Below are 24,745 nucleotides of genomic sequence, written 5' to 3' on the forward strand. Positions count from 1 at the left end.
GTTGTGCTTTTCTTCTTCTATTGAATGTTCGCTCAATTTCAGGATCAAGAGCAAATATCACTGGGTGTCTTTTGCTCATGCACAAAGAGACCTGATGAACACAAAAAATTACTCCCGTTAGAACAGAAGTAACAAAATACTAAACTGTAAGAATATCAAATTCGCAATTAATAACTGAAATAGTCCCCGGCAGCGGCGCCAAAAACTTGTTGCGTAAAATACTAATGTGCAAGTGTACACAATCGCAAACAAGTAATATAGTAATAAATATCAGATATCGTTCCTCAAGGACTATGTAAACGTATCAATCACGAATAATATCTAACAGTCTAGTTATCGAACACAATAAATTGTTGATGGTTTTTATATTAAAACTAAATTAACAAACTAAAATTATACTAAAGAGCTTAACGAGTTTCAAATATGAGAAGATAAGTCAGGATAATTACTTCCCCCTAACACAAGAATATCGGTAAAAGAGTAGCGAAATATTGCAGCAAATCACAATTTACTAGCTGGAATTCAATGGTCACAGGTTTCTCTCGAAATCACTATGGTATAATTCCTACAAATAAACTAACATATGTCTATGCCAATTTAATATTCGGAATCTAATTAAGCATCAATTCACAAAGCTATGCATGGTCACAATATATGTCTATACCGTAACTAATTATAATCAAAAGATATAATCATGCACCATTCAAGTCTTGTGTCAATTAATCATAACCCTCTCAGTATTATGATTAACTCGATAACCCACTAGAGTTGATCAGACAATAGCAAGTATTAACATGAAAAACGCTTGAATGAGTAAATCACGAAATTGCATACAATATTCTTAACAAAACACCAAAATCCTCATGCTAGGGTTCCATAAAAATCCCAACTTTATACAATTAGTTCATACTGAAAATATCAAAATCAACCAAGAATAAGAAAAACATGTTCATGATAACAAGAGTAAAGGAGAGAATTCTAAACAAAGAGATGAAGGAACAAATCCACTGAATGTCTTTAATGGCCGAAATCTCTTCCGTCTCGCTTCTTCTTTCTCTCTAAGCTTGTGCCTCCCTTCTCTATCTCGTACGATGTCTCTCTCTCCCTAATTAGGTCCCAATATTAATCCCTAATATCTCTATTAAAAGTATTTTTAATGAATTAATGAAAATACAAGGAGATTTCTGAATCAGAATAGAATTCCAAAAGTGGAAATTCGCAGTTGACTTTTTGACTCTGATTCTGGGCTGATTAGACTGGGATAAAAATGCAAGTCCACCTCTGAATTAAAGGCCTTGTTCTAAGCTTCGCGTGGGCTCTTGAATCGCCTGATTTGGACTTCTAGAACTCCAGATATGGCCCAAACAGTGAATGCTGCGCAGCTAGCTTCAAAATCCGAATTTTATTCGAATTAATCACCAATCCTTGCCATTTAGACTCCGATCCATATTTGATTATAATTCCTTGCATCCTACAATAAAACATTAATATTTATTAAATAAAAATCCAATTAAGTACAAAATAACTAAAATACAAGGACAATATTAAGATAAAATGCACGCTTATCACTACAGTTCAATATAGACTCGAAAACAGATTGAGTTTGATAATTTGACATATTTGTTTCGATATAAAACACTTTTGTAAATTATCAAACTGAAATCACAACAACTTAAATAAAATTTAACCGAATAAGATTCAGTTAGACAAATTTAAGTAATTATGCTGCAAGTATTTTAATTAAGATCTAATTAATGGAAAACTTAAAATAATTTGAATTGCTTCAAATCCATTAATCAAATATAATTAAAATATGAATTAAATAATCACTAATATTCATTAATTGAATATAAGCACTTAAATAATTCAAAAGAATTAATTCTAAATATCTACCACTTAGCAATGAATCACATAATCACATAGAATCATGCAGATCATATAAATCATGGCAAATAATTAAAACTAATTATCAGAAAATTATGTAGAATACTGGATGCACTTTGTAAATTCACAAGTCCTGAAAATATGGATATTTTAAAACTTGTGAACTTACGAACAAATTGCAGTTATTTCTTGTCTAATTAATTAGACATATTTAACATCCCAAGTTCACCAACCAGTCTAGAGAAAGTGGATTCGTCTAGTGGTTTAGTGAAGATGTCTGCAATTTGTTGATCAGTAGGTACGAAGTGTAACTCTACTGTTCCATTCATGACATGCTCGCGAAGGAAATGATACCTGATATCAATATGCTTTGTCCTGGAGTGTTGAACAGGATTGTTGGCAATGGCAATGGCACTCGTGTTATCACACAGAATCGGAATTTTATCCAACATGAGTCCATAATCTTGTAGTTGATTCCTCATCCACAAGATTTGAGCACAGCAACTTCCAGCAGCTATGTATTCAGCTTCTGCTGTAGAAGTAGACACGGAGTGTTGCTTCTTGCTATACCATGACACCAACCTTCGTCCGAGAAACTGACAGCTTCCTGAAGTACTTTTCCTATCAATCTTACATCCTGCAAAGTCAGAATCTGTATAGCCAACTAGATTAAAACCTGTATCTTTAGGGTACCAAATCCCTAGATTGGGGGTTCCCTTAAGATACCTAAAAATACGCTTAACAGCTATAAGATGTGACTCTTTAGGATCAGCCTGGAATCTAGCACATAAACAAGTTGCGAACATGATATCTGGTCTACTAGCAGTTAAGTATAAGAGAGAGCCAATCATACCTCGATACTTCGTGATGTCAACTGACTTACCAGATTTGTCCTGATCAAGTTTGACAGCAGTTGGCATAGGGGTTTTGGCAGGAGATGCTTCTTCCATTCCATATTTCTTCAGAAGATCCTTGATGTATTTAGATTGGCAGATAAAAATACCGTCAGGCTTCTGAATGACTTGAAGTCCTAGGAAGAAGGACAATTCTCCCATCATGCTCATCTCATACTTGCTCTGCATTAACTTAGCAAATCTCTCGCACAAAAGATCATTAGTAGAACCAAATATAATGTCATCGACATATACTTGTACAAGAATTATATCATCCTTATGCTTTTTATGGAAAAGAGTTTTATCGATGATACCTCTGGTGAAACCATTTTCAAGTAAGAACTTGGAAAGAGTGTCATACCAGGTTCGAGGGGCTTGCTTCAGGCCATAGAGTGCTTTGAAGAGAAAGTATACGAAGTCTTCAAATTCTTTGTCTTCAAACCCAGGGGGTTGTTCAACATAGACTTCCTCTTCCAGATCACCATTCAGGAATGCACTTTTCACATCCATCTGATATACTTTGAAGTTGGAGTGTGCAGCAAATGCTAAGAACATCCTGATTGCTTCAAGCCTAGCAACTGGAGCATAGGTTTCATCATAATCAATTCCTTCTTCTTGTGAATAACCCTTTGCAACCAGTCTTGCCTTATTCCTCGTAACAATACCATCTTCATCCATTTTGTTTCTAAAAACCCATCTGGTGCCAACTATAGATTTTCCTTTAGGTCTTGGCACCAGCTTCCAAACTTTCTGCCTTTCGAATTGATTGAGTTCTTCCTGCATTGCAGATACCCAATCTGGATCACTTAGAGCCTCTTCAACTTTCTTTGGTTCTATCTGAGACAAGAATCCAGCAAAGTTGCATTCATTCTGAGTTGCTCTTCTAGTCCGCACTCCTGTGTCTGGATCACCAATGATTTGTTCAACAGGATGGTCTCTACTCCATACCCTTTGTCTTGGCAGATTCAATCTTGATGATTCACCAAAATCATAGTTGTGTTGAGTGTGATGACTAGTAGATCCACTTTGACTTACTCCCCCTGATCTGATGTATATCCTATTTGATGATCCTCCACTTTGACCACTGTGACCATGATGATCATTTGTATTGTTGCCAATACTTCCTCCAGATGGTTCAGGATCAGCATTCTCTTCATTTGCATTAGGATCTCTTATATCAGCTTCAGGTTCATCTTCTCCTAAGTAGATGTCTTCTAAATTCTCAAACTCCAGAGAATCAGATTCATTTTCCTTTTGAAGACTTGGGAGTCTGGTATCATCAAATCTTACATTGATGCTTTCAATCAGCTTGTCGTCATTGATCAGATAAACCCTGTAGGCCTTAGATTCCAAAGAATAACCCAGAAATATGCCTTCTTCAGCTTTGGCATCAAACTTTCCCAAATGCTCTTCTTTTAACACAAAGCATTTTGCACCAAACACATGAAAGTAACTCAGTGATGGTTTTCTGTTGGCCATTACTTCATAAGGAGTCTTATCCAAATCCTTGTTAATCAGGGTACGATTTTGAGTGTAGCAAGCAGTGCTTACAGCTTCAGCCCAGAAATAGATTGGAAGTCTTGATTGACTAATCATAGTCCTTGCTGCTTCAATCAAGGTTCTGTTCTTCCTTTCTACGACACCATTTTGTTGTGGAGTCCTTGGAGCTGAATACTGACGAGAGATGCCCTTATCAGTACAGAAGTTATTAAGAACAGCATTACGAAATTCTGTTCCATTATCTGATCTGATTGCCCTTACTGGCAGATCTGCTTCCTTTTCAATCTTCTTGATATGATCAATGATGACGAGTGCTGCTTCATCCTTTGAATGTAAGAATAATACCCATGTGTATTTTGAGTAGTCATTGACGATCACAAGAGCATATCTTTTCCTTGATATAGAAGGAATGTTGACTGGTCCAAACAGATCCATATGAATCAGTTGAAGGGGTGAACCAATATCAGTCATGCCTTTGCTCCTGTGTGATGCTTTCTTTGACTTCCCTTTTTCACATGCATCACAGAGTCCTTCTTGACAGAATTCTTTCTGTGGCAGTCCTCTCACAAGTTCTCTTTTGACTAAAGAGTTCATAGTCTTAAAGTTCAAATGTGAGAGCTTCCGATGCCATAACCAACTATCATCAGCAGAGGCCTTAGTGTAGAAACACTTGACCTCCCCCTTACTTGCTGTGTCTATGTCGGCTATAAACAAACTTGATTTTCTTACACCACGAAGTGTAAGATCCTTGTTCTTCCGGTTCTGGATTAAGCAAACTTCCTTCTGAAAGATTACATCGTATCCTTTGTCACAGAACTGACTGATACTCAGTAAGTTGTGCTTGAGTCCTTCCACCAGAGAGATATCTTCAATGATGACATTTCCAACTTTCAGCTTACCATATCCCGTTGTAAAACCTTTGCTGTCATCTCCAAAGATTACAATTGGGCCGGTTCTCATCACCACATCTGTGAGCAGGGACTTTTCTCCAGTCATGTGTCTTGAACAACCACTATCAAGAACCCACACAACTTTACTTTTCCTTCCTGTGCCCTGCATTCACAAATGGATTAAACTTTCTTTGGTACCCAGACGTTCTTGGGTCCAGGTGATTTAGTAGAAACAGGATTATCAACAGAAACTGGTTTAACATGTGCTTGTTCAGGGGTGACTGGACTCTTCTCCTTTTTAGTCTTAGCAGAAGTGCTTTTAGACTTGGAGTTGGGAGTTTCCTTCTTCTTAGAAGGACTAGCAGTCTTTGCCACAGGGGCAACAGAAGGTGCATGCATATTCATATTCATGGTAGATGGTGCAGAAAAAGATGCATTCAACATGGTAAAGCATGCAGACATCATATTCATAGCACATAGCATGCAACCTACTCTACCACATGGCAAATGAACAGCATTCATGTTAACAGTATTAGGCATGCTAGAAACAGAATTATCTACTTTAATCACTTTACATGCATGAGTAAGATGATTAGTAGAATTGCAATTATTACAAACCTTTCTAGCATTAGAATTCCTAGAATTGGTGTTCTTAGGATCTAACTTGCCATTCCTGTTGTTCTTCTTTTTGTTGGAACTAGTATTTCCTAATCCAGTTTTATCTGAGTCATCTCTGACATGGGAATTAGAAGGTACTTCTTGTGATTCCTGTTTTACTTGAGGCTTAACAACTTCCTCATTTTTCAACTCAACCTTGATGACAAGGTCTTCTTCTATCAGAGGTTCTGTTTGTGCCATTCTAAAGATAGGGGTCTTGGTGTTCTTCAGAATTTTAGGTATATTTGTTCCTTCAGGAGCATTCTCAGTTCCTGCTGAAACAAATATGCCTTCATTCTCTTTTCTCTTCTTTCTTTTGGCTCTTTCCAAAGAACTATAGTCAAGGCCAATAGCAACCTTCTTATCAACCCTTTGACTATCCAAGATCTCTTTCTATAGAAAGGCAGAATTCTGATAGGCCCTAAGCTTAGTTTCTAGGTCAGCAATCTGAGACCTAAGGGACTCCTCAATTTCTGCACTACACTTCTCCTTATTCTCTAGATATTCAATTCTATCTTTAAGGTTAGTGTTTATGAGTTTCTCTAAAGCTAATTCATCTACTCTTTCTTCAAGTTTAGCTATCTTTAGAGAAAGACTACTGTTATCTGATTCTGAAGCTAATAAACTAGTGTGCAAGTTATACATCTCTTGACCTAGTTCATTTATAGTCTTTTTATAATCAGCAGTAGTCATGTCATCAACAGAAATTTCAGGAGATACCTGAGATGGAGATTCCTCGACAGTGTCAGCCATTAATGCAAAAGCATAATTGCTCTGGACAGGTTCATCATCAGAATCTGTGTCATCCCAGCTTTTTCCCTCAGCAATGTAAGCCCTTCCTTTGTGCTTGGCCACCATTGCTTCCAACTTAGCTTTTAGCTTCTCATTTTCTTTCTTCAGATCCTCATAAGAATTCTTCTTATCATATGAGTTGCTTCTGACAGGAGCTGCTTTGGGTTTCCTGCACTCTGTAGCAAAGTGCCCTAAGTCATTGCAGTTGTAGCATCTGACCTTGCTCTTGTCATACATGTTTGGTTTGAAACTGCCAGTACTCTTTGACCCTGAGCCTGAGTATCCTCCTTTACCCTGAAACTTGTTCCCTGAAGCTTTCTTGTACCGGGGGTTCTTTCTGAACTTGATATGCTTAAACCTTGCAGCCATATAAGCCATTGACTTATCTTCCAGCTGCTCCAGCTCTTCTTGAGTGTAGAACTCATCCTCCGGTTCTTCAGAAACTTCATCAACTTCAGCTTCTACAATCTCAGTAATGGTAGAAGGATAGTCAGCTTTGATGGATGAACAATCACTCTGAGCAACAGTGTGATCATTGATACCATATTCAACTAATTGTTGATAACCAAAGTATGGTTGATCAGCAATCAGTGCAGTGGTCTTCTGTAAGGCCATACTCTTGGATTCTGTTGATCCACCACCATATATAATCTTTCTCTGTTCAAGTTCCATCTCAAACGTCTTCAGTTTTCCAAACAGCTTTTCCAAAGTCATAGTCCTGAAGTCGCTTCTTTCCCGGATGGTCTCTGTCTTAACAACTAGATGGGGTGGCATCACAAATGAGAACTTTCTGTTTATCTCTTTCTGTGGATAAGTCTTTCCATGCAGGGTGAGTTCATTCAACAACAGCATGAATCTCTCATAGATTTGAGAAATGTTCTCTCCAGGTATTGCCTGAAATGCTTCATATCTGGCAATTAGCATATCGTATCTGTTTTTCCTGACTTCTTCAGATCCCTCCATCAATGCCTCAATAGTGTCCCACATCTGCTTTGAAGTTTTCAGACTTAGTATCAGATGTGTCATTGTCTTGGTCATTGATTCAACAATTATGAGTTGCAGATTATGATCCTGTGCAACATATTCCTTATCAGTGTCAGTGTATTCACTTTTCTCTTTGGGAACAGACTTCTGTGGAATACGAACACCATTTTCAACAGATTCAGGAATAATCTTCATAGGCACAAATGGACCATTTTCCAGAATCCCAATGAACATGGGATTAGCAACTCTGATGTACAGCAACATCTTCATCTTCCAGTTGTTGTAGTCATCCTTGTCAAATGGAGGTACTTTGATTCCTAACTTGTGTGTCGACATTGTTATCAGATAAAATTACGATTGTACGGACAGCTAGCTTTTCAGATTGGTTACGGATCTCAGATCTGTATATCGATCAGCTAAGCTCTGATACCAATTGTTAGGTCCAATCAGACGTAGAAGGGGGGGGGGGTTGAATACGTCGTACCAATTTCTTCGATTTAATTTAATTGCGGATAATCTTGTTTCAGTCCATGTTAAATCAATCGTAAATAAATAACTCCAGCAAGTCGGGGAATATTCTTATATTAGAAATAATCCTCGTGTGCTACAAATTCCAACACAAGTGTCGGCTGCAGAGACTACAATCACTCTATTACAAACTCTCGATAAATACGATCTTCTAATTTAACTCTCGAGAATGTGTATAGTGTGTGCACTTACAAAGTGTGTAGTTATTTTCAAATGAAAACACTAAGCTCTATTTATAGGCTTTCCAACAACTAACCATGGTTAACGAGTTCGTCCTGGACGACTTGAGTTCGTCCTGGACGGATTTGATTTATCAAAATAAATCTAACTCCCAGGAATGCATGAAGTGGCGCAGGTTCCATATACATATTCACATATGTATATATATATAAACATAGTCACAAGTCAAACATGGCGCCAAGGTTTGTACAATGGGAAGTCAAAACTTGCGCTTGACTTCCCAGTCAAACCTTGCGCTCATGGAGTGTAATCCAGTGTGAGATAATTACTTAGAGTAATTCTGAGTAATTTCCAGTCAAAAGTTGCGCCTGGAATCCTGGTCAAATGTTGCGCTGTAGTGACCCTGTATGGCTTATGACTTAGATAATTTTTTGGAGCACCCAAACTTGCGCTTGATTCTTCACATGTATGTGAGGCGCCAACTTTGACCAAAAGTCAATAGTTGCGCTTATGGAAGGATACAGTGTATGCACTGTGAATACTTAGAAGATTTCTAAGTGTTTGAGAGAGGTTGAGGCGCCAACTTTGACTTAGTCAAAGTTTGCGCCTTAACAGTGTTGATGCTTCCCTTGATGAACACTTAGACAGATTCAGGAGTTTTCTCATTTAGCATAGGAATTAAATATACATATATATATAATTAATTGTGTTTAATTAATTACTTGAATTATTTAAATTCAAAATAATTCACAATTAATATATATATATATATATATATATATATATATATATCTAATTGATAATTTCCTTTGGCAGTAAATCCTGGAGTAGCTCGATTGACTTGATCAATTAATTCGTTGATCGAATCCACTGAATACTTTCGTACGTCCTGACGTCCTGTGCACTGGTCTGGTTCACGAACGACTCGAACTGAAATAATTCTTTGAATCCTTTGCTTGATAATATACTTGATCAGTCATTCCGGGTTAGATGTTGCTTCGATAAATTTGATTAAAGATAATCAAATCAAATATACTGGAATCTTCTGGTCTTTGATACTTGATCTTCAGGCAATCTTGATAGCAGAAACATATTGAACTTTATTCTTCACTGAGGCTTGAACATGTTAATGAACTTCTTCCAGTGGACGGATGCTCGTCTCAGATATCTTGATTGTCTTTGTCTGTTCGTATCGAATCTCCAACCTGTAGATTCCTGTATTATACTTACGTATTGTTTCCTGTCTTTTGTTGTGTTGAGTTATCGTAATTACATTTACGTTACATTATGCTTTACAGATGAGATTTTTATAAATCAAGCCAAGTATACCAGAAATCTTTTGAAGAAATTTGGTATGCAAGACAGTTCAGCTGCAACTACTCCTATGGCAACAGCAACCAAACTAGACAAAGATACTGGTGCATCAGTGGAGATCACAAACTATAGAGGAATGATTGGATCTTTGCTTTATCTGACTGCAAGTAGACCAGACATCATGTATGCCACATGTCTATGTGCAAGATTCCAGGCAGATCCAAGAGAGCCTCATCTGATTGCAGTAAAGAGAATATTCATATATCTCAAGGGAACCACATCATTGGGATTATGGTATCCTAGAGAATCAGATTTTAGTCTAATTGGATACTCTGATGCAGATTTTGCAGGTTGCAAAATTGACAGGAAAAGCACAAGTGGGAGTTGTCAATTTCTGGGTGGAAGACTTGTTTCTTGGTATAGCAAGAAGCAAAAGTCCATTTCAACATCAACAGCAGAGTCAGAGTATATAGCTGCAGGCAGCTGCTGTGCACAAATTCTTTGGATGAAGAATCAACTGTTGGACTATGGGTTATCCTTTTCTAAAATTCCTATTTATTGTGATAACCAAAGTGCTATTGCTATGACAGGAAACCCAGTTCAACATTCTCTGACAAAGCACATCAGTATAAGATATCATTTTATAAGGGAGCATGTGGAGGAAGGAACCATTGAACTTCACTTTGTTCCTACTGAACAGCAGCTAGCAGACATTTTCACCAAACCATTAAGTGAAGCAACTTTTACTAGGCTGGTGAATGAGCTAGGAATGATATCAGGAACTGGGTAAACATAATGGTTAGATCTTTCAAATTTGAATTGTCAAATTACCATATGTTTTGCTCACAAATATGTCATAATATACTCTGATTGTTTAACTCTGATGACATTCTCTGATGATATACTCTGTTTGCTATTCTCTGACGCCATTCTCTGCCGATATTCTCTGATATTTGTAAACTCTGAATCTTGATAAATGATCTCATTTTTATTTCTCTGAGACACTTAACCTGTGAAGATGCTATGAAGCATGGTCTGAATTAGTAATCATGAATCTTAGTTAAGTTCCTTAATCTTGATCTCAATTTTGTGCTATTATTTTACACTATATGCATATTGATATCATTGAGACTCTATTACTTCACATATCTTAATTATAAGTGAGACTGATTAATTTGCATTTTCTCTCAGTAAATTAGACAGTGTTTATAAACTCTGATGCTATACACACCCCTGAAAATAAGCATAGTACTCCTTTGAGATCTTAGATGTCTATATGACAGTGACTGGGAAGACCCAAACATTTACTGGTATTAAGTAATTGCCAAGATTCTATAATCTATGGTGACCAGTCACAATCTCTGATTACTGGAGAAATACTGTTGCTAAATTATATTTAAAGGTCGTGATTCATTTACACTGAAAAGCGTCCTTGATGAAAAGAAAAGAAAAAAAAAAAGAAGAAAAAAAAAATAAACATTTCTCTATCAGAGTATGTCTTTTGTCTATGTCTTGAGAGTTTAAATAAATTATTATTGTCTACCTTATAATTACGAAATTGTGAAATTCTCTAGTCTCTGATTAAATATGTTACATCACACACATTATTTCACAAGCATATTATTGAGCTATGGATTTTGTGACAAACTCTGATTTTTTTGATGAATTTTCTGAAATTATGTCTTTATTCTGAGGTATTTAGAATTTATTTTCTTTAAATCTCAGAGTTTAAAATTCGAGAGATTTGATCTTGATTTTCTAAACTCTTCTACATTACAGGAGTTCAAATATTCAGAGAATATCAAGGGAGTATTCCAAACGGATGTATTGTTAGTGGGTTTACATGAAAAAAAATTTCATTGGAGAACGTGTAATCAGCATTTATAACTGCACATGTTTTACTGCGCTCATGATTATTACTCTCTTTTCTCAATCCCACTAACTCTCATCTACCAGTTAAAATCTGACAGGTGTCCAAGAGAACAAAGAGCCATGCGTGTACAGCTACACAAAATCTGAAGAGTTTATCACATCAGATTTTATTGCTCATTATTCACTTATACACTTAATCTTTACACACACTCTCTTCACAAATTCTTACTCTCTTCTCTCTGAAATTCAAATCTTCTCTCACACACCTCCTCAAACACCTTCTTTCCTAAACTCTGTTCTCATGGCCACTACAACATTCATCTTTGCAGGTGTGGAATTTGTTACCAATAACCATGCTGCTATTCTAAACACTGCCGACGCTCCAAGGGATTATCATCCCATGCAGCAATTTCTGGCACAGAGTGCCATTGCTACCGCCCTTACTGCTCCTGCCAGACTCTCAGGAAGCCAAATCATAAACTTTTGGAGGACGGGTAAGTATGACAATGGTGGTGAAGATGGATCACCATCAATTGTGTTCTCATATGAAGGGGAGGAGTATTTTGTTACTCCAGCCACAGTCAGAACAGCATTTAACCTACCAGAGCTCGACATTGCTTATATCACAAATGGAGATGCAAATCTGAGAACAATGATGACTGATTTGGGCTACAGTGAATCACTTGACAAATTGGGACAACTGAAGCGCCCAGGGCTCAGAAGGGAATGGAGTTTCTTCTTCGACTGCATCACCAGGGCCTTTCAAAAGAAGTCTACAAACTGGGATGCCATACCAATGGACATGCTGCAGATTGGGTATTCTCTGATCTACTCTACTAATTTTGATTTTGGTAGATTAGTTCTTAGAAATATTGGTGAAAGAATGCATGAGAATAGACAGGTCATATATTTCTCAAGATTCTGTCAATTATTGTTTAATGCTACTGTTGGTGAGGTAGATTTTAATGTTGATGATGAGATCAAGCCATTCAGGCTTCATAAAAGAGTGTTTAAGGACCTCATAGAAGTATCCAATTCAAAGACCTCTTCTAATTCCAGCTCAAGTTAGAGCTAGGATGGATATGCCCCCAGTACAACAACAACCTCAACCACAACAGCCACAACCTCCAGTCTCTCCTACAATCCCCAAACAACCCAGAACTTCTGCATCCAGGCCTAAAAAGGCTACAAAGTCTGATGAAAACCCCTCTACCAAGAAGATCAGAACCTCTGTTGCTACACAAGTTCTGCAGACAAAGTCTGATAAACCAGCAAACTCTGATGCTGTAAACTCTGGTGCTGTAAACACTGATCGTGTAAACTCTGAAGCTGCTTCTCCTCAAAAGCAGAAAAGAAGAAGACTGGTTGCAGCCTATGACTATGATGATCTTGAACCTGCACATGCAGTAAACTCTGAACCTATTCCTCCACCAAACTCTGACCCTGTTCAGACCAGTCCTCAACAAAAGCCAGCCAGATTCAAGAGAAGGGCTCAAAAGCCTGCGAGGGCAAAAGTCCAAATCACTGAAATAACAGACTTCACAGTTGAGGAAGAGCAAACACCATCAACTCCAGTTGCTGAACATTCTCACGCTCTGATGGTGCTTCCTATCCAAGCTGTTCCTCTAACATCTCCTACAGCATCTTCTACTTCATCTGAAGTAGATGAAGAAATTGTTTGCAAGGAGCAAGCTACAGCTGAAGCTGAAACAGCAGTGTCTGATCCCAAATCTCCCATATATGATCATGGCACCCCAACTCCAATTCCTCAATCTCCAATGAAGATTCCTGAGGATGCCATTGTTCATGATACAACTCCTGAAAACTACAGGTCAGATACTGTAGTTGAAGAATCTGACAAGGTTGCAATGGAAGCACTACAGTCCCTTGCAATGACTGGTGCAGAATCTATTAAGCCAAACTCTGTTGCTCCCATTACTGAGTCAGATAACGCAAAGTCTGTTCCTGATCCTGTTCAAGATGCTGAGAAATCTACACAAGATGATACTGAGGATAATGACAGTTCAGATGATGCCAATGATGATGAAGTTCCTTTGTCACATCTACAACAAAAGTGGGAGTCTACCAGCCAGTATAATGCCAGGCTACAAACTCTGAACACAGACTCTGAGCCACTTCCCAGGGATCTTCAGGTTGATCCACCAAATGAAGTATGGGATAAACTCTGGCTGAGCCACCAGCATTCTCTGGAGCCAACTAAAGCTGAAGAATTCTTATCTATGGCAGAGAATAAAATTTCAAACTCTGATGTTATGTCAAGCCTCAAAGGCACAATTCTCTATCTGAAGACATTTCATCCTGCTCATGCCCAGACATCTAAATCAATAGATGGTCTCAGAACAGAAGTGGCTAATATCAAGGAGACAAATGACATGGAGAAGAAAAGGACTCTACTACCTCTGAAAGATAATGTTCAGAAGCTGGTGTCTGCAAATGAATCTCTGGACAAGAGAATGACCATCATTGAATCAACTCAAGAGAAGATGTCCAAGCAGCTTGAAGCCATCCAATCTTCACTTTCTCTGATAACTTCTATACTGATTCCTGATGAGGATGATGTCAAAAAAGGGGAGAGAGTAGCTAAGGTCAAATGCAAGTCTACTTTTCAAACTCTGAAGAGAAAGAAAAAGGATGATGATGATGATGTGGATGACTTCACAAAGCACAAGAGATTTCAAGCAGGGACTGATGGAAGAGTTTCAAACTCTGACTGTCAAAAACAGTCTAAGCAAAGCACAAAGTCTGCTCCAACTCATAATATCACATCAGGATCTAAGCAAAGACCAGTGACTGGATCAGATAAACCCATGACTGATGAAGAGCTTGCTAGATTGATTTTTGAACAAGAAAATCCAGAAGCCAAATTGGATTTAGAGTTGATTGCTGCAGAGGAAGCTGAGCTGAAGAAAGAACATGTTGAAGCTATAAACTCTGGAAAAATTCAAAAGCCTGCAAAATCAACAACCAAGCCAAAAGAAAAAGGGATATTGATCAAGGAAGCTACTGTTGCTGATCAGAGTTTACCAGTCAAAAAGGTATACTCTGAAGATGAATATACATCCAAGGGCAAAAGCAAAGTAGATGAGCACCTTGAGAAAGGCTGGGATAAGAAGAAGTCTACAATCTCTGACAAAGATCAAGTTGTAAAGGAAAAGAAATCAGAAGCTGCAATCTCTGACAAAGCTCATGTTGCAGAATCACAAAAAGGAAGATTAACCTCTGACATAGCTCAAGTTAATAAGGATGCAAAGAAAGACACAACCTCTGACAAAGCTCAAGCTGTGTTCAAACCAACAACTACTCCATTAGCTGGATTTGCAAAGCCTAGTCTGTTGACTGAGATAAGCTTTGAAAAGGGCTCAATTCAACCAATCTCTCATCATAAAGCAGGAAGAGACAAAGGAGGGCTGGGATCCAAATATGAAAAATTTGATCAGAGTATAGGATCAAGACCAGATGACCCCTCATCTCTCTGTGCTCCCAAGACTGGAGCATTGCAAGAAAAAATGGACAAACTTGATTCAGTCCAGCTGGTGAAGAATGACAGAGGAGATAATATTTTTATCTACTTCATGTCTGATGGAACAGTGTTTAGAGTACTTGAAGCAGATCTCTATGCTAAACACTGGGAGGAATTGAGATATGTCTCACACATATTTCTAGTAAAGAACAAGTCATGTCAACACATCTCCAATCTGCTCAAAGATCAAATCAGAAGAAAGATGGGTATTACAGGAAACAAAAATGCTGGACCTTTCATTCCTAAATACTTCAATCATCAAGGACAGCTGGTTGAGATGAAGAAAAATTCAGCAAAAATAGTAACAATAGCTGGAATCAGTACTCTTGCATTCAATGAAGAGTCTGATAAAGCTTACAATATCAGGCTGGATAGAGACTTGAGAAGAAACAAGATATATGATCTCAGAGCTGCAATTTATCAAACTGGAGTTTCAGATCCAGAGCTGAGAGAGATCAAGAGACAGAGGATTACAGTACTTGAAGAAGCTGAAAGAGAACTCCTCAGAGGATATCTAAAGACAGCAAATGGTGTCTATGAAGCTAAGGAGTAAAGTATCTGTAAGTTTTAAAAGTTTTCTGTTGTATAGTTAAACTCTGTTGCATTTGACTTATCTGTTTTGACATCATCAATTATCTGTTAACTTGCACATAACATATTTATGCACAAGTTGGGGGAGATTGTTAGATATAATTGATGATTACTAATGTTCTTAAAGTTTGTTTTAGAACAGGAGTGATCAGAGTTTAAGCTGGAAGCTGATCAGAGTTTGATGAAGCTGATCAGAGTTTAGTAAAGTCTGACCAGAGTTTGATAAAGTCTGATCAGAGTTTACATAATCAAGACTCGTCAGAGTTTACACGTGGAAAGAGCTCAGAAGCGGATATACTTCAAGGAAGGATAGAAGCTGAGGAGTGATTTGCTGACTATGGAAACTAAACAGAAAACTGGAGCAATCTTTGATTGATAGAATACATAGCTGATTTATAGGATATCAAATCAGAGATTGATTTTGTAACTGTGTCTATATAAACACAGATTAGGGTTACTCTATAAGAGTTGAGTTATCGAGTACATTGTTAAGAACCCTAGCAGCTCTTAGTGATAAAATATAAATCACTGAGAGAGTTTTTGTAACCATTCAAGCTTTGTGAATAAGAGTTTATTGTTTTCAATCTCTTATATTGTCATACTGTGTTACATATTGTGATCACTATATCATCTTGTATAGTGAGTTTATAGGACCTAACAAGGAAGATTGCATATCATTTATTATCATATTGAACTGATATATTCTATTTTAACAATCTAAAATATTAATAACGTACTGTTTTTAAATCATAACCAATCAATATAGTCAATATCATTGAAGCAAAATGTCTTACAGATTCAGCAAATTTTACATAACATTTTACGGGTCTTATTTAACCAACGATTATAGTCAATGCCGTTGGAGAGGCTCTTAACTTATTAACTTTGAATTCTTTCTTGCCATCATGCTGTCTACTTATTTTGATATTAATATCATACATATAAAATATTTTATCATTTAAAATGTGATTTATCCTTGTATTTAAATTTCTGGAAGAAATATTATTTAAAACAAATCGAATTTGTGTAAACTCACAAATTTTTAATTATTTCCTGTCATTATTATGCTAACTTGTTATTTATGTTGTTTTTTTTTGACAAAACTTGTTATTTATGTTTTAATATATGTAGATGTATCAACTTGACCACACTCAATTTGAGCTTTCGACCGTAATTATAATTCAAACTCCATACAAAATTTCATCATTGAAAATCATGTAGATTTAACATCTTGGACATTCGATCACACCAAACACAAAAAAAACATATCAAACATTTGAGAAAATAAATAACATCCAAATAAATTAGTAACAAGCTCGCCAAGAAAATTTTTTATCAAACAAACAATAAATATATAAAGGTAGAAATCTTATCCGTGAAGGAATTTTATTGAAAAAACAAGAATAAAATAAAAATGATAATTAATTTGATATTTTCCACCGGTGAAAATCCACTGCGAAAAAAGAAAAGAGTCCAAAAAGTGTTTACTGAATTAAAAAAAACCGTTGCTTTTGCATATAGCCTAGCCATATAATAATATTTCTTTTTAAAATCAGGAAATCATTTTTATTGAAATATTTTCATGAAAATGACAATTTGTGCCTACGGTAGGCCTTAAAAGAAAAGAAAAAGGTTATTAGAAAAAAGAAAAAAGTTACTACTACTCGAAGAAAACTATTAGGTCATCTCCAAACTAAAATTTATTGATTTTTCAAAGTTTTTCGTCATATAATCAGACTATGATTTGAGTTGTCTAGTAAAGTCGGTGACAATGAAGTTTCATAGGTCAGTGCCGGTGCAACCGAAAATCAGAATTGAACAAGAGATAGGAGTCCAAATTGGTAGAACGAAACGATCCTTCACCGGGGCGGCGGCAGGTTAAACCCATACTCTCTCCGTCCCAGTGAATTATATACAGTTTTTTTTGGACGTCCCATCAATTGTATACATTCCAAAAGTAGTAAACTTTGTAGTAAACTTTTATAATATAAAATATCATTACACCAACTACTTTCCTCCACTATCTCTATTCTATAATAATATAAACACTATTACACCCACTACTTTCCTCAACTATCTCCAATTTATTGGTCTCCGTGTCCCAGCCATTTATATACAAATGGTTGGGAACGGAGGGAGTAAATTGCAGTCACGTAGCCTATGAGTCCTTCAATACTCAACGGATTCACAGAGTGCCAAGAAAACATATGTCAAGTTTAATTTGAATTTTATCTGGGGCTGCACAAAGATCTAGAATGGGACCGAACCGGAACGTATTGACGATCAGATATTTTAAATTCATGGGCAGATATGTCAGTCTCATAACAACAACTCCTTTATTCCAAACATTGAAAATTTTCTAATTAAAAACTGTGTTGGCAATACTGAAAAATAAAAATACAGACGATTTCATGAAAATATCATATTTCAGTAATCAGTCGTACTCGGCTAGTGATTACATTTTGACAAATAATAACAAAATGTGTTACGAATTCGACAAAATTTACTAATTTCATTGAGGAAGCTCGGAGACATTATGTAAAAATTGCTACTCTGTAATGAAGTTTATTTTGATGATAAATATATTGATCTATATTGTAGTTATAGCATGTTATTATTATCATTTCAAGTTTTTGTAAATAGAATATATTATATTAATATGATAATTGATGATGTGACATTTGCAACATATCTCTAGCAGTTCGACAAATTATAAATAAGGATATTTTCATGAGAATATTTATATATTTTTAATTTTCAATATGTCAACTTATTTTTTAGCTCGGGTTTTTTCATGATTGGAGTGACATGTAAAATTATAGACAAAGGAGAGTATAATTAGAGTGAGTTTCACAAGATTATTTATATTTTTTATCTTTAATATGTCAACTCATTTTTTACTTGAGGGGTTTTTCATGATTGGAGCTGTTTTTATATTTAATTTTTGAATCATGACGGTTTGTACCAGTTACTTCTAAATTATATTATTAAATTTGAAATATAAAAAATTTGGTTTGCGGTGTTTTTTTAATTTGTTATATTATTTTCTATTATAATTAATATATACTGGAACATTATCACGAAATTATATCCATTTTTAATTAATTTTTTGATGTTATTAAGAACTTCTCAAACATGTTAAACAAAAAAATATTTTTAACTCAGAAAATAAGAATATTAGTTCAAACACGTTTGTTATATATGTAAAATTATTTTAATTAAAAAAATATATTTTTCTGACATAATTTTATCTTCACAACAAAAATAAATATTATGATACACTGGTGGCATGTGTTATAAGTTAATCAATATATATTCTAAATTTTAAAAAAATATTCTATTTTAGTATTATTTTGATTTTAAAGTAAACAAATTATTTTTGTGTTAATATAAATTTAGAAATAATCACATATTTAAGAGTTTTTAGATAAAAGTAAGTTATAAATACACGAGTCTCGATTTATTTATGTAAGACATTTATTCATTTATAGTATTGGTCATGATTATTGAAATATTTTATATCCTTTTTAATTTTCTTCGCTCATATATTTTAATATTTTTAATTTTCATCTTTTGATTATGTAAAGTAAGAAGTGAAATAATTAAATTTGTTCAACAATTTCAAAAAGAAAAATAAAAATTAAATTTGTTCAAGAGTGATTGATCCAAGTTTTTGTCAAGTCATCAGGACTCATACATCATCCACGACTTACTCCCCAAGAAAATGTGTGAGCCTTGACTACCCAGGCTGCTCAACTTGCCAAACCACACACTATAAATAGCCCATGCACACTTTCACATTTCTATCACAACTCAATCTCAGCTATTACCAACAATGAACACATCTTCATTTCTTCAACTTCTCTTTTTAACCATTTCACTAGCTTCAGTTCTGTCATCTGATTCCCACCAGCATTTTATTCATTGCCTTACTAGATTTTCTCCAAACCCGAATTCGATATCTCAAGTTATTTACACACCACAGAACTTATCTTATGATTCTGTACTAAAATTCTCTATACACAACCTTAGATTCGCGTCCTCGGCCACTCCAAAGCCTCTTGTCATTGTCACCCCTAGGCAAGAATCTCAGGTCCAAACTGTCATTTATTGCGCGAAGAAGCATGACATTAGAATGAGGATTCGAGGAGGAGGCCATGATTATGAGGGACTTTCTTATGCAACAAAGGCTCCTTTTGTATTGCTTGATATGAAATATTTTAGTGCAGTTAGTGTTGATCATTTAGCAGCCACTGCATGGGTGCAATCCGGTGCAACTTTGGGTGAACTTTACTATAGTATCGCGCAAAAGAGTGATACACTTGCATTCCCTGGAGGCATTTGGTGCACTGTTGGTGTCACTGGACTCATTAGTGGTGGAGGATATGGCACGTTGAGACGTAAATATGGTCTTGCTGCTGATAATGTGATGGATGCACGTCTAATTGATGCTAATGGGAGAATTTTGGACCGAAAGTCCATGGGGGAGGATCTTTTCTGGGCTATTAGAGGAGGGGGCGCTTCAAGCTTCGGGGTCATTCTTTCTTGGAAGGTGAAACTAGTAAAAGTTCCACGTATAGTCACTGGCTTTCGTGTCTACAGAACCTTAGAGCAGAATGGCACTGAACTGGTGCACAAGTGGCAAACTATTGCGCCAAGACTTCCAAAAGAAGCTGAACTCAGACTTCTTATTAATGTTATTTGGACAAATAAAACCAATGGACAGATCAAAACACCTCAGGATGCTGAACCAATCTCTGGTGCAGATGAGAAAACATTAAGATTTGAATTCGTAGGCTCGTTTCTTGGACCAGCAGAGGAATTTGTTTTGTTGATGAAAGAAAAGTTTCCAGAACTTGGTGTGGTGAAAGAAGATTGTTTGGAGGTCACTTACATCCAAATGGCACTTATTTTTTCACTTTTTAAAGCCCAAGATTCACCTACTTTACTTCTCAATAGAACTTCATACACCATTCCTTTCAAAGCCAAATCAAGCTTTGTGAATAAGCCAATCCCCATAGAAAGATTGGAAGGGATATGGAAGCATCTTCTGAAACAAAGGCCAACAATGACGAATTTGATGCTCACATCCTACGGAGGAAGAATGGAAGAGATTTCCGAGTCTGCAATTCCATTCCCACACAGAGCTGGAACGTTGTACATGATGTACATGAGAGTAACCACTATGGGACAGAGTACTAATCCTGCTGATGCGAATGCAATGGAATGGATCAGAAGCTTGTACGAATATGTGGCACCATTTACAGCGAATCAAAGTGCATACTTGAATTATAATGATCTTGATTTAGGAGTCAACAATGAGTATGGTCCTACGAGCTATGAACAAGCAAGTGCCTGGGGTAAAAAGTATTTTAAGAAGAATTTCGACAGATTGGTCAGAGTAAAGTCAGTAGTTGATCCAAGTAATTTTTTCAGACATGAGCAGAGCATCCCTCCTGCAAGACCTTGATGGTCTGCTGAATGATCTCGTCTGTATCAGTCATTTATTTCTATAAACGAGTCTGCTTGCAAGTCCGTGGAAGCAATAACATGATCAGCTGCCCTAAACTTAAATTTTTTATTTTATTTTATTTATATATTTTTTTTTGTCATAAGACTTTCACGTCATTGAATTGTACCGAAATACAATACCGAAAAGATCGGAGAGCTTCTTTCATACATGAAAAAATTTCATCTAATCAAAGGACAAAAATTAGATAAAAATTTTGATGTCTTAAAAAAAACACTCGAAAGAAAAGATTTGCGGAACTAAGAGGAAAGGAAAACTTTCATTCAAAAAAGTCTACCGACTAACCAAAGGTCATGCAAAGAAAAGATTTGCGGAACTAAGAGGAAAGGAAAACTTTCATTCAAAAAAGTCTACCGACTAATTAAAGGTCATGCAAAGAAAAGATTTGCGGAACTAAGAGGAAAGGAAAACTTTCATTCAAAAAAGTCTACCGACTAACCAAAGGTCATGCAGAGATGGGCCCGGAAATTTAGCCAATAAAACTTCAATGACTGAAAAGAAAATCCCGATGAAAAACAAAATCCGCGGAAAGAAAAAAAGGGGGAGAAAAAGGGAGGAAAAGAAGAATCAAGCATGGGAGATTATGTCAGGCACCGAAACAAAGTCATCTAAAATGACACAATCGTTAATAAACGACAAACAAAATCGCAATATACGATAAAAACCCATCAACTATGGTACTCTCTCGATAGGGGCACAATTATTAAAACTAAAGACGAATCATATATAAGATAAATATATTAAAAAGCACTGAAACAAAAGATTTTGAGCTAATACCATTATCGTGGGGTCAATTCACACGATTCTTACCTTATCGAATATAAATATATGTAATCATCGGTAATGGCTAAAATTGAATTAAAATTGCATAACTAATCCTTGACTCATCTCAATTGATTTACCATCAAATCAAAATCTTGAAATCGAGTAGATCTGAAATCTTGGAACGGATTCGTGGGGAGTATTATTGCGAAAACGAGAATAAATCAAGCAACATAAACTGATACGGAGCTTTTCGTCGGTGAAAATCGATGAAATCTCCGATGGCGGCCGGAAAAAAGAAGAAAGAGAGGAGGTTAGGGTTTTTTTTTAAAGAGAGGAGGCTAGGAAAAAATTTAGGATGTACATGTTCTAGCATGAAATATGAATTTATGAAAAAAATCAAAAAAAAACAAAAAATAAATAATCAGAATCCAGTTAAAAGAATACCAGATAAATTCAGACTGATTAAAACATCAGAATTTAATATTTGATGAAAAGGCCTAAACAATCACAACCAGATTGGTGAACACAATGATAAGAAAGAACTAGACAGCTGCATGTTAGAGATAGCTATATGTTGCCTGAGAAACTAGGTACCGAAATGTTTGGTGAGAGTAGCTTCTCAATTACATTTTACATAAAAAAAAACTACTTAGTACAGTCTCGCGTATATGTTATTCATGATGCACTGCAATTGACTACAAGATGTACATTGATATGGATTAGAGCTGCACTATATAACTGCTTCCAATTGTAATCTCAAATAACATAAGCAAAACACAAATCCTAAGATGCATCACATTGAGCTTGTGTTTTTCCCTTTCTCTTTGTTGATCTTTCTCTACTATTGTCGCAGTGGAGCTCTTGAGCTTCTTTTTCTCTCTGTGTCCTTGATGATCTCTCTCTGCTACTGTTTAATGTGCAGAGGCACTAGCGTTTTCTTAACCAATTGGCCCCTCTTGGGCATGACGCCTGGTCTGCTTAAGAATGCCCATAGAATACTTGACTTCGTTACATTTCTTCTCCAAGAAAACCAGCAAACTTTTTACATCAACGGGCCTATTTTAGCAAACAGAGATATCCTTTTGACTTGTGATCCTGCTAATGTCAACTACATCTTGAGCAAGAATTTCACCAACTTCTCCAAAGGCCCGGAGTTTGGCAAGATTTTTGATATACTTGGGGAGGGGATCTTGAGTTCTGATGGTCATCTTTGGGAAATTCATCGCAGAACTACAATGTCACTCTTCAATCATTTGCAGTTTTATCAAATGTTACAAAGGACTGTGAGGAAAAAGCTGGAGGAAGGGTTAATTCCAGTGCTTGATCACGTCTCTAAGCATGGAATCGAGGTGGATTTGCAGGACATATTCCAGAGACTTGCCTTTGACAATATTTCCTCCTTACTTCTAGACCATGACCCTCAAAGCCTCACTCTTGAATTACCTGATATTCCTTACCAGAACTCTATTCCAGCTATTGAAGAGGCGTTACTGTATAGACATATTCTTCCTGAAAGCATTTGGAAGCTGCAAAATTGGATTGGATTCGGTAAAGAAAAAGGTCTAAACAAAGGCTGGGAAGCAATTGATGAATACCTATATACCTGTATATCCATGAAGCGCCAACAACTTGTACACACAAATTCTTTGCAAATGTCTTCAGCAGATGAGGATCATAAACTAGATTGGTCGACTGCTTACATGGAATCAAAGTACAAAGAAAACCTGGGAAGCCCTGATAAATTTTTGAGGGACACTTTGTTTAGTTTAATGTTTGCTGGGAGGGATACTACCAGTGCAGCTCTTTCCTGGTTTTTTTGGCTTCTCTGGAAAAACCCTTCAGTGGAATCTAAAATTCTAGAAGAGATCAGAAGAAATTTGAGTACAAGTGAACTTAAAAGCAGGATTGTTTTTCACAAAAAGGAAGAGTTGCAGAAACTAGTTTATCTACATGGAGCTTTGTGTGAGACCTTAAGACTCTTTCCTCCTGTTCCTTTCAATCACAAGTCCCCAAAACAACCAGACATTCTTCCAAGTGGCCATCGAGTGGATAAAGACTCCAAGATTGTGTTGTCATTTTATAGCATGGGAAAAATGGAGAGTATATGGGGAGAAGATTGCCTGGAGTTCAAGCCAGAGAGATGGATAACTGAACGTGGAGAGATCAAACATGAACCTTCATACAAGTTCAGCGCTTTTAATGCAGGGCCAAGATATTGTTTAGGCAAGGAAATGTCGTTCACTCAGATGAAGATTGTTGCCACAACCATGATATACAATTACAAAATACAAGTGACTGAAGGTCATCCCATAGTCCCTCGCGATTCTGTTGTTCTGGAAATGAAATATGGTCTTAAAGTCCGGTTAAGTAGAAGAAATGTGCGCTGAGATCCTTCTCAAGATTGAACTACTATTCTATCCTATAAACATATTAAGTCAGTTGTCACTATGAACAACTAGCTGTTGGTGTATTCAATAAATTGGTCATAGAGCAAAACTCTGTGTAGTGATTCATTGCTCTTTCGTACTCCTCCTACATCTTGCTTATTCACTTCAACTGGCAAGTTTCCGACCTTCTTAATAAACATGTGTCGCATGGATTCTCAGCTTTATATATCGTTTTCTGCTTAAATTTTAATTTTCCATTGCATCGATATGTGCAAACCTCAACAATAATCGACAGTCTCAGATTCAAAGGTCTCACAACATAAGTACAACTATAAATTGGATTTATGATTTTCTATGTATCCAAAAGGTAATCAGATATAGGTGGCTAATTTAATTGAGAAATGCTAGGTCCACAGAAAGCGATACAAAATTAGTTA

The 24,745-nt window shown here is 36.2% G+C and overlaps 2 protein-coding genes across 2 annotated transcripts; both read left to right on the forward strand.

Moving 5' to 3' along the window:
* The first annotated feature begins 11,795 nt into the window (after nt 1-11,795).
* On the forward strand, nt 11,796-21,096 carry LOC108192234 (tetrahydroberberine oxidase). Its single transcript, XM_017372192.2, has 4 exons — nt 11,796-12,168; nt 12,626-13,095; nt 13,180-13,542; nt 19,450-21,096. Exons 1-4 carry the CDS (start codon nt 11,796-11,798, stop codon nt 21,094-21,096), a joined length of 2,853 nt encoding a protein of 950 aa, XP_017227681.2.
* A 1,500-nt stretch (nt 21,097-22,596) lies between these two features.
* LOC108203347 (alkane hydroxylase MAH1-like) lies at nt 22,597-24,517 on the forward strand. The gene has a single exon (XM_017372210.2). It carries the CDS (start codon nt 22,710-22,712, stop codon nt 24,306-24,308), a length of 1,599 nt encoding a protein of 532 aa, XP_017227699.2. The 5' UTR covers nt 22,597-22,709; the 3' UTR covers nt 24,309-24,517.
* Nucleotides 24,518-24,745: the final 228 nt, after the last annotated feature.

This window comes from Daucus carota, chromosome 9 (assembly GCF_001625215.2).
Source record: "Daucus carota subsp. sativus chromosome 9, DH1 v3.0, whole genome shotgun sequence".
Classification (NCBI taxonomy): Eukaryota; Viridiplantae; Streptophyta; class Magnoliopsida; order Apiales; family Apiaceae; genus Daucus; species Daucus carota.

What these genes read in the sequence shown, in the direction of transcription:
- LOC108192234 (XM_017372192.2), top strand. Translation starts at nt 11,796, where the DNA reads ATGGCCACTACAACATTCATCTTTGCAGGTGTGGAATTTGTTACCAAT. An exon ending in AACATTCTCACGCTCTGATG is followed by an intron (nt 13,096 to 13,179) that starts GTGCTTCCTATC and finishes ATTGTTTGCAAG; the next exon opens with GAGCAAGCTACAGCTGAAGC. An exon ending in ATGATGCCAATGATGATGAA is followed by an intron (nt 13,543 to 19,449) that starts GTTCCTTTGTCA and finishes ACTCAATCTCAG; the next exon opens with CTATTACCAACAATGAACAC.
- LOC108203347 (XM_017372210.2), top strand. Translation starts at nt 22,710, where the DNA reads ATGCATCACATTGAGCTTGTGTTTTTCCCTTTCTCTTTGTTGATCTTT.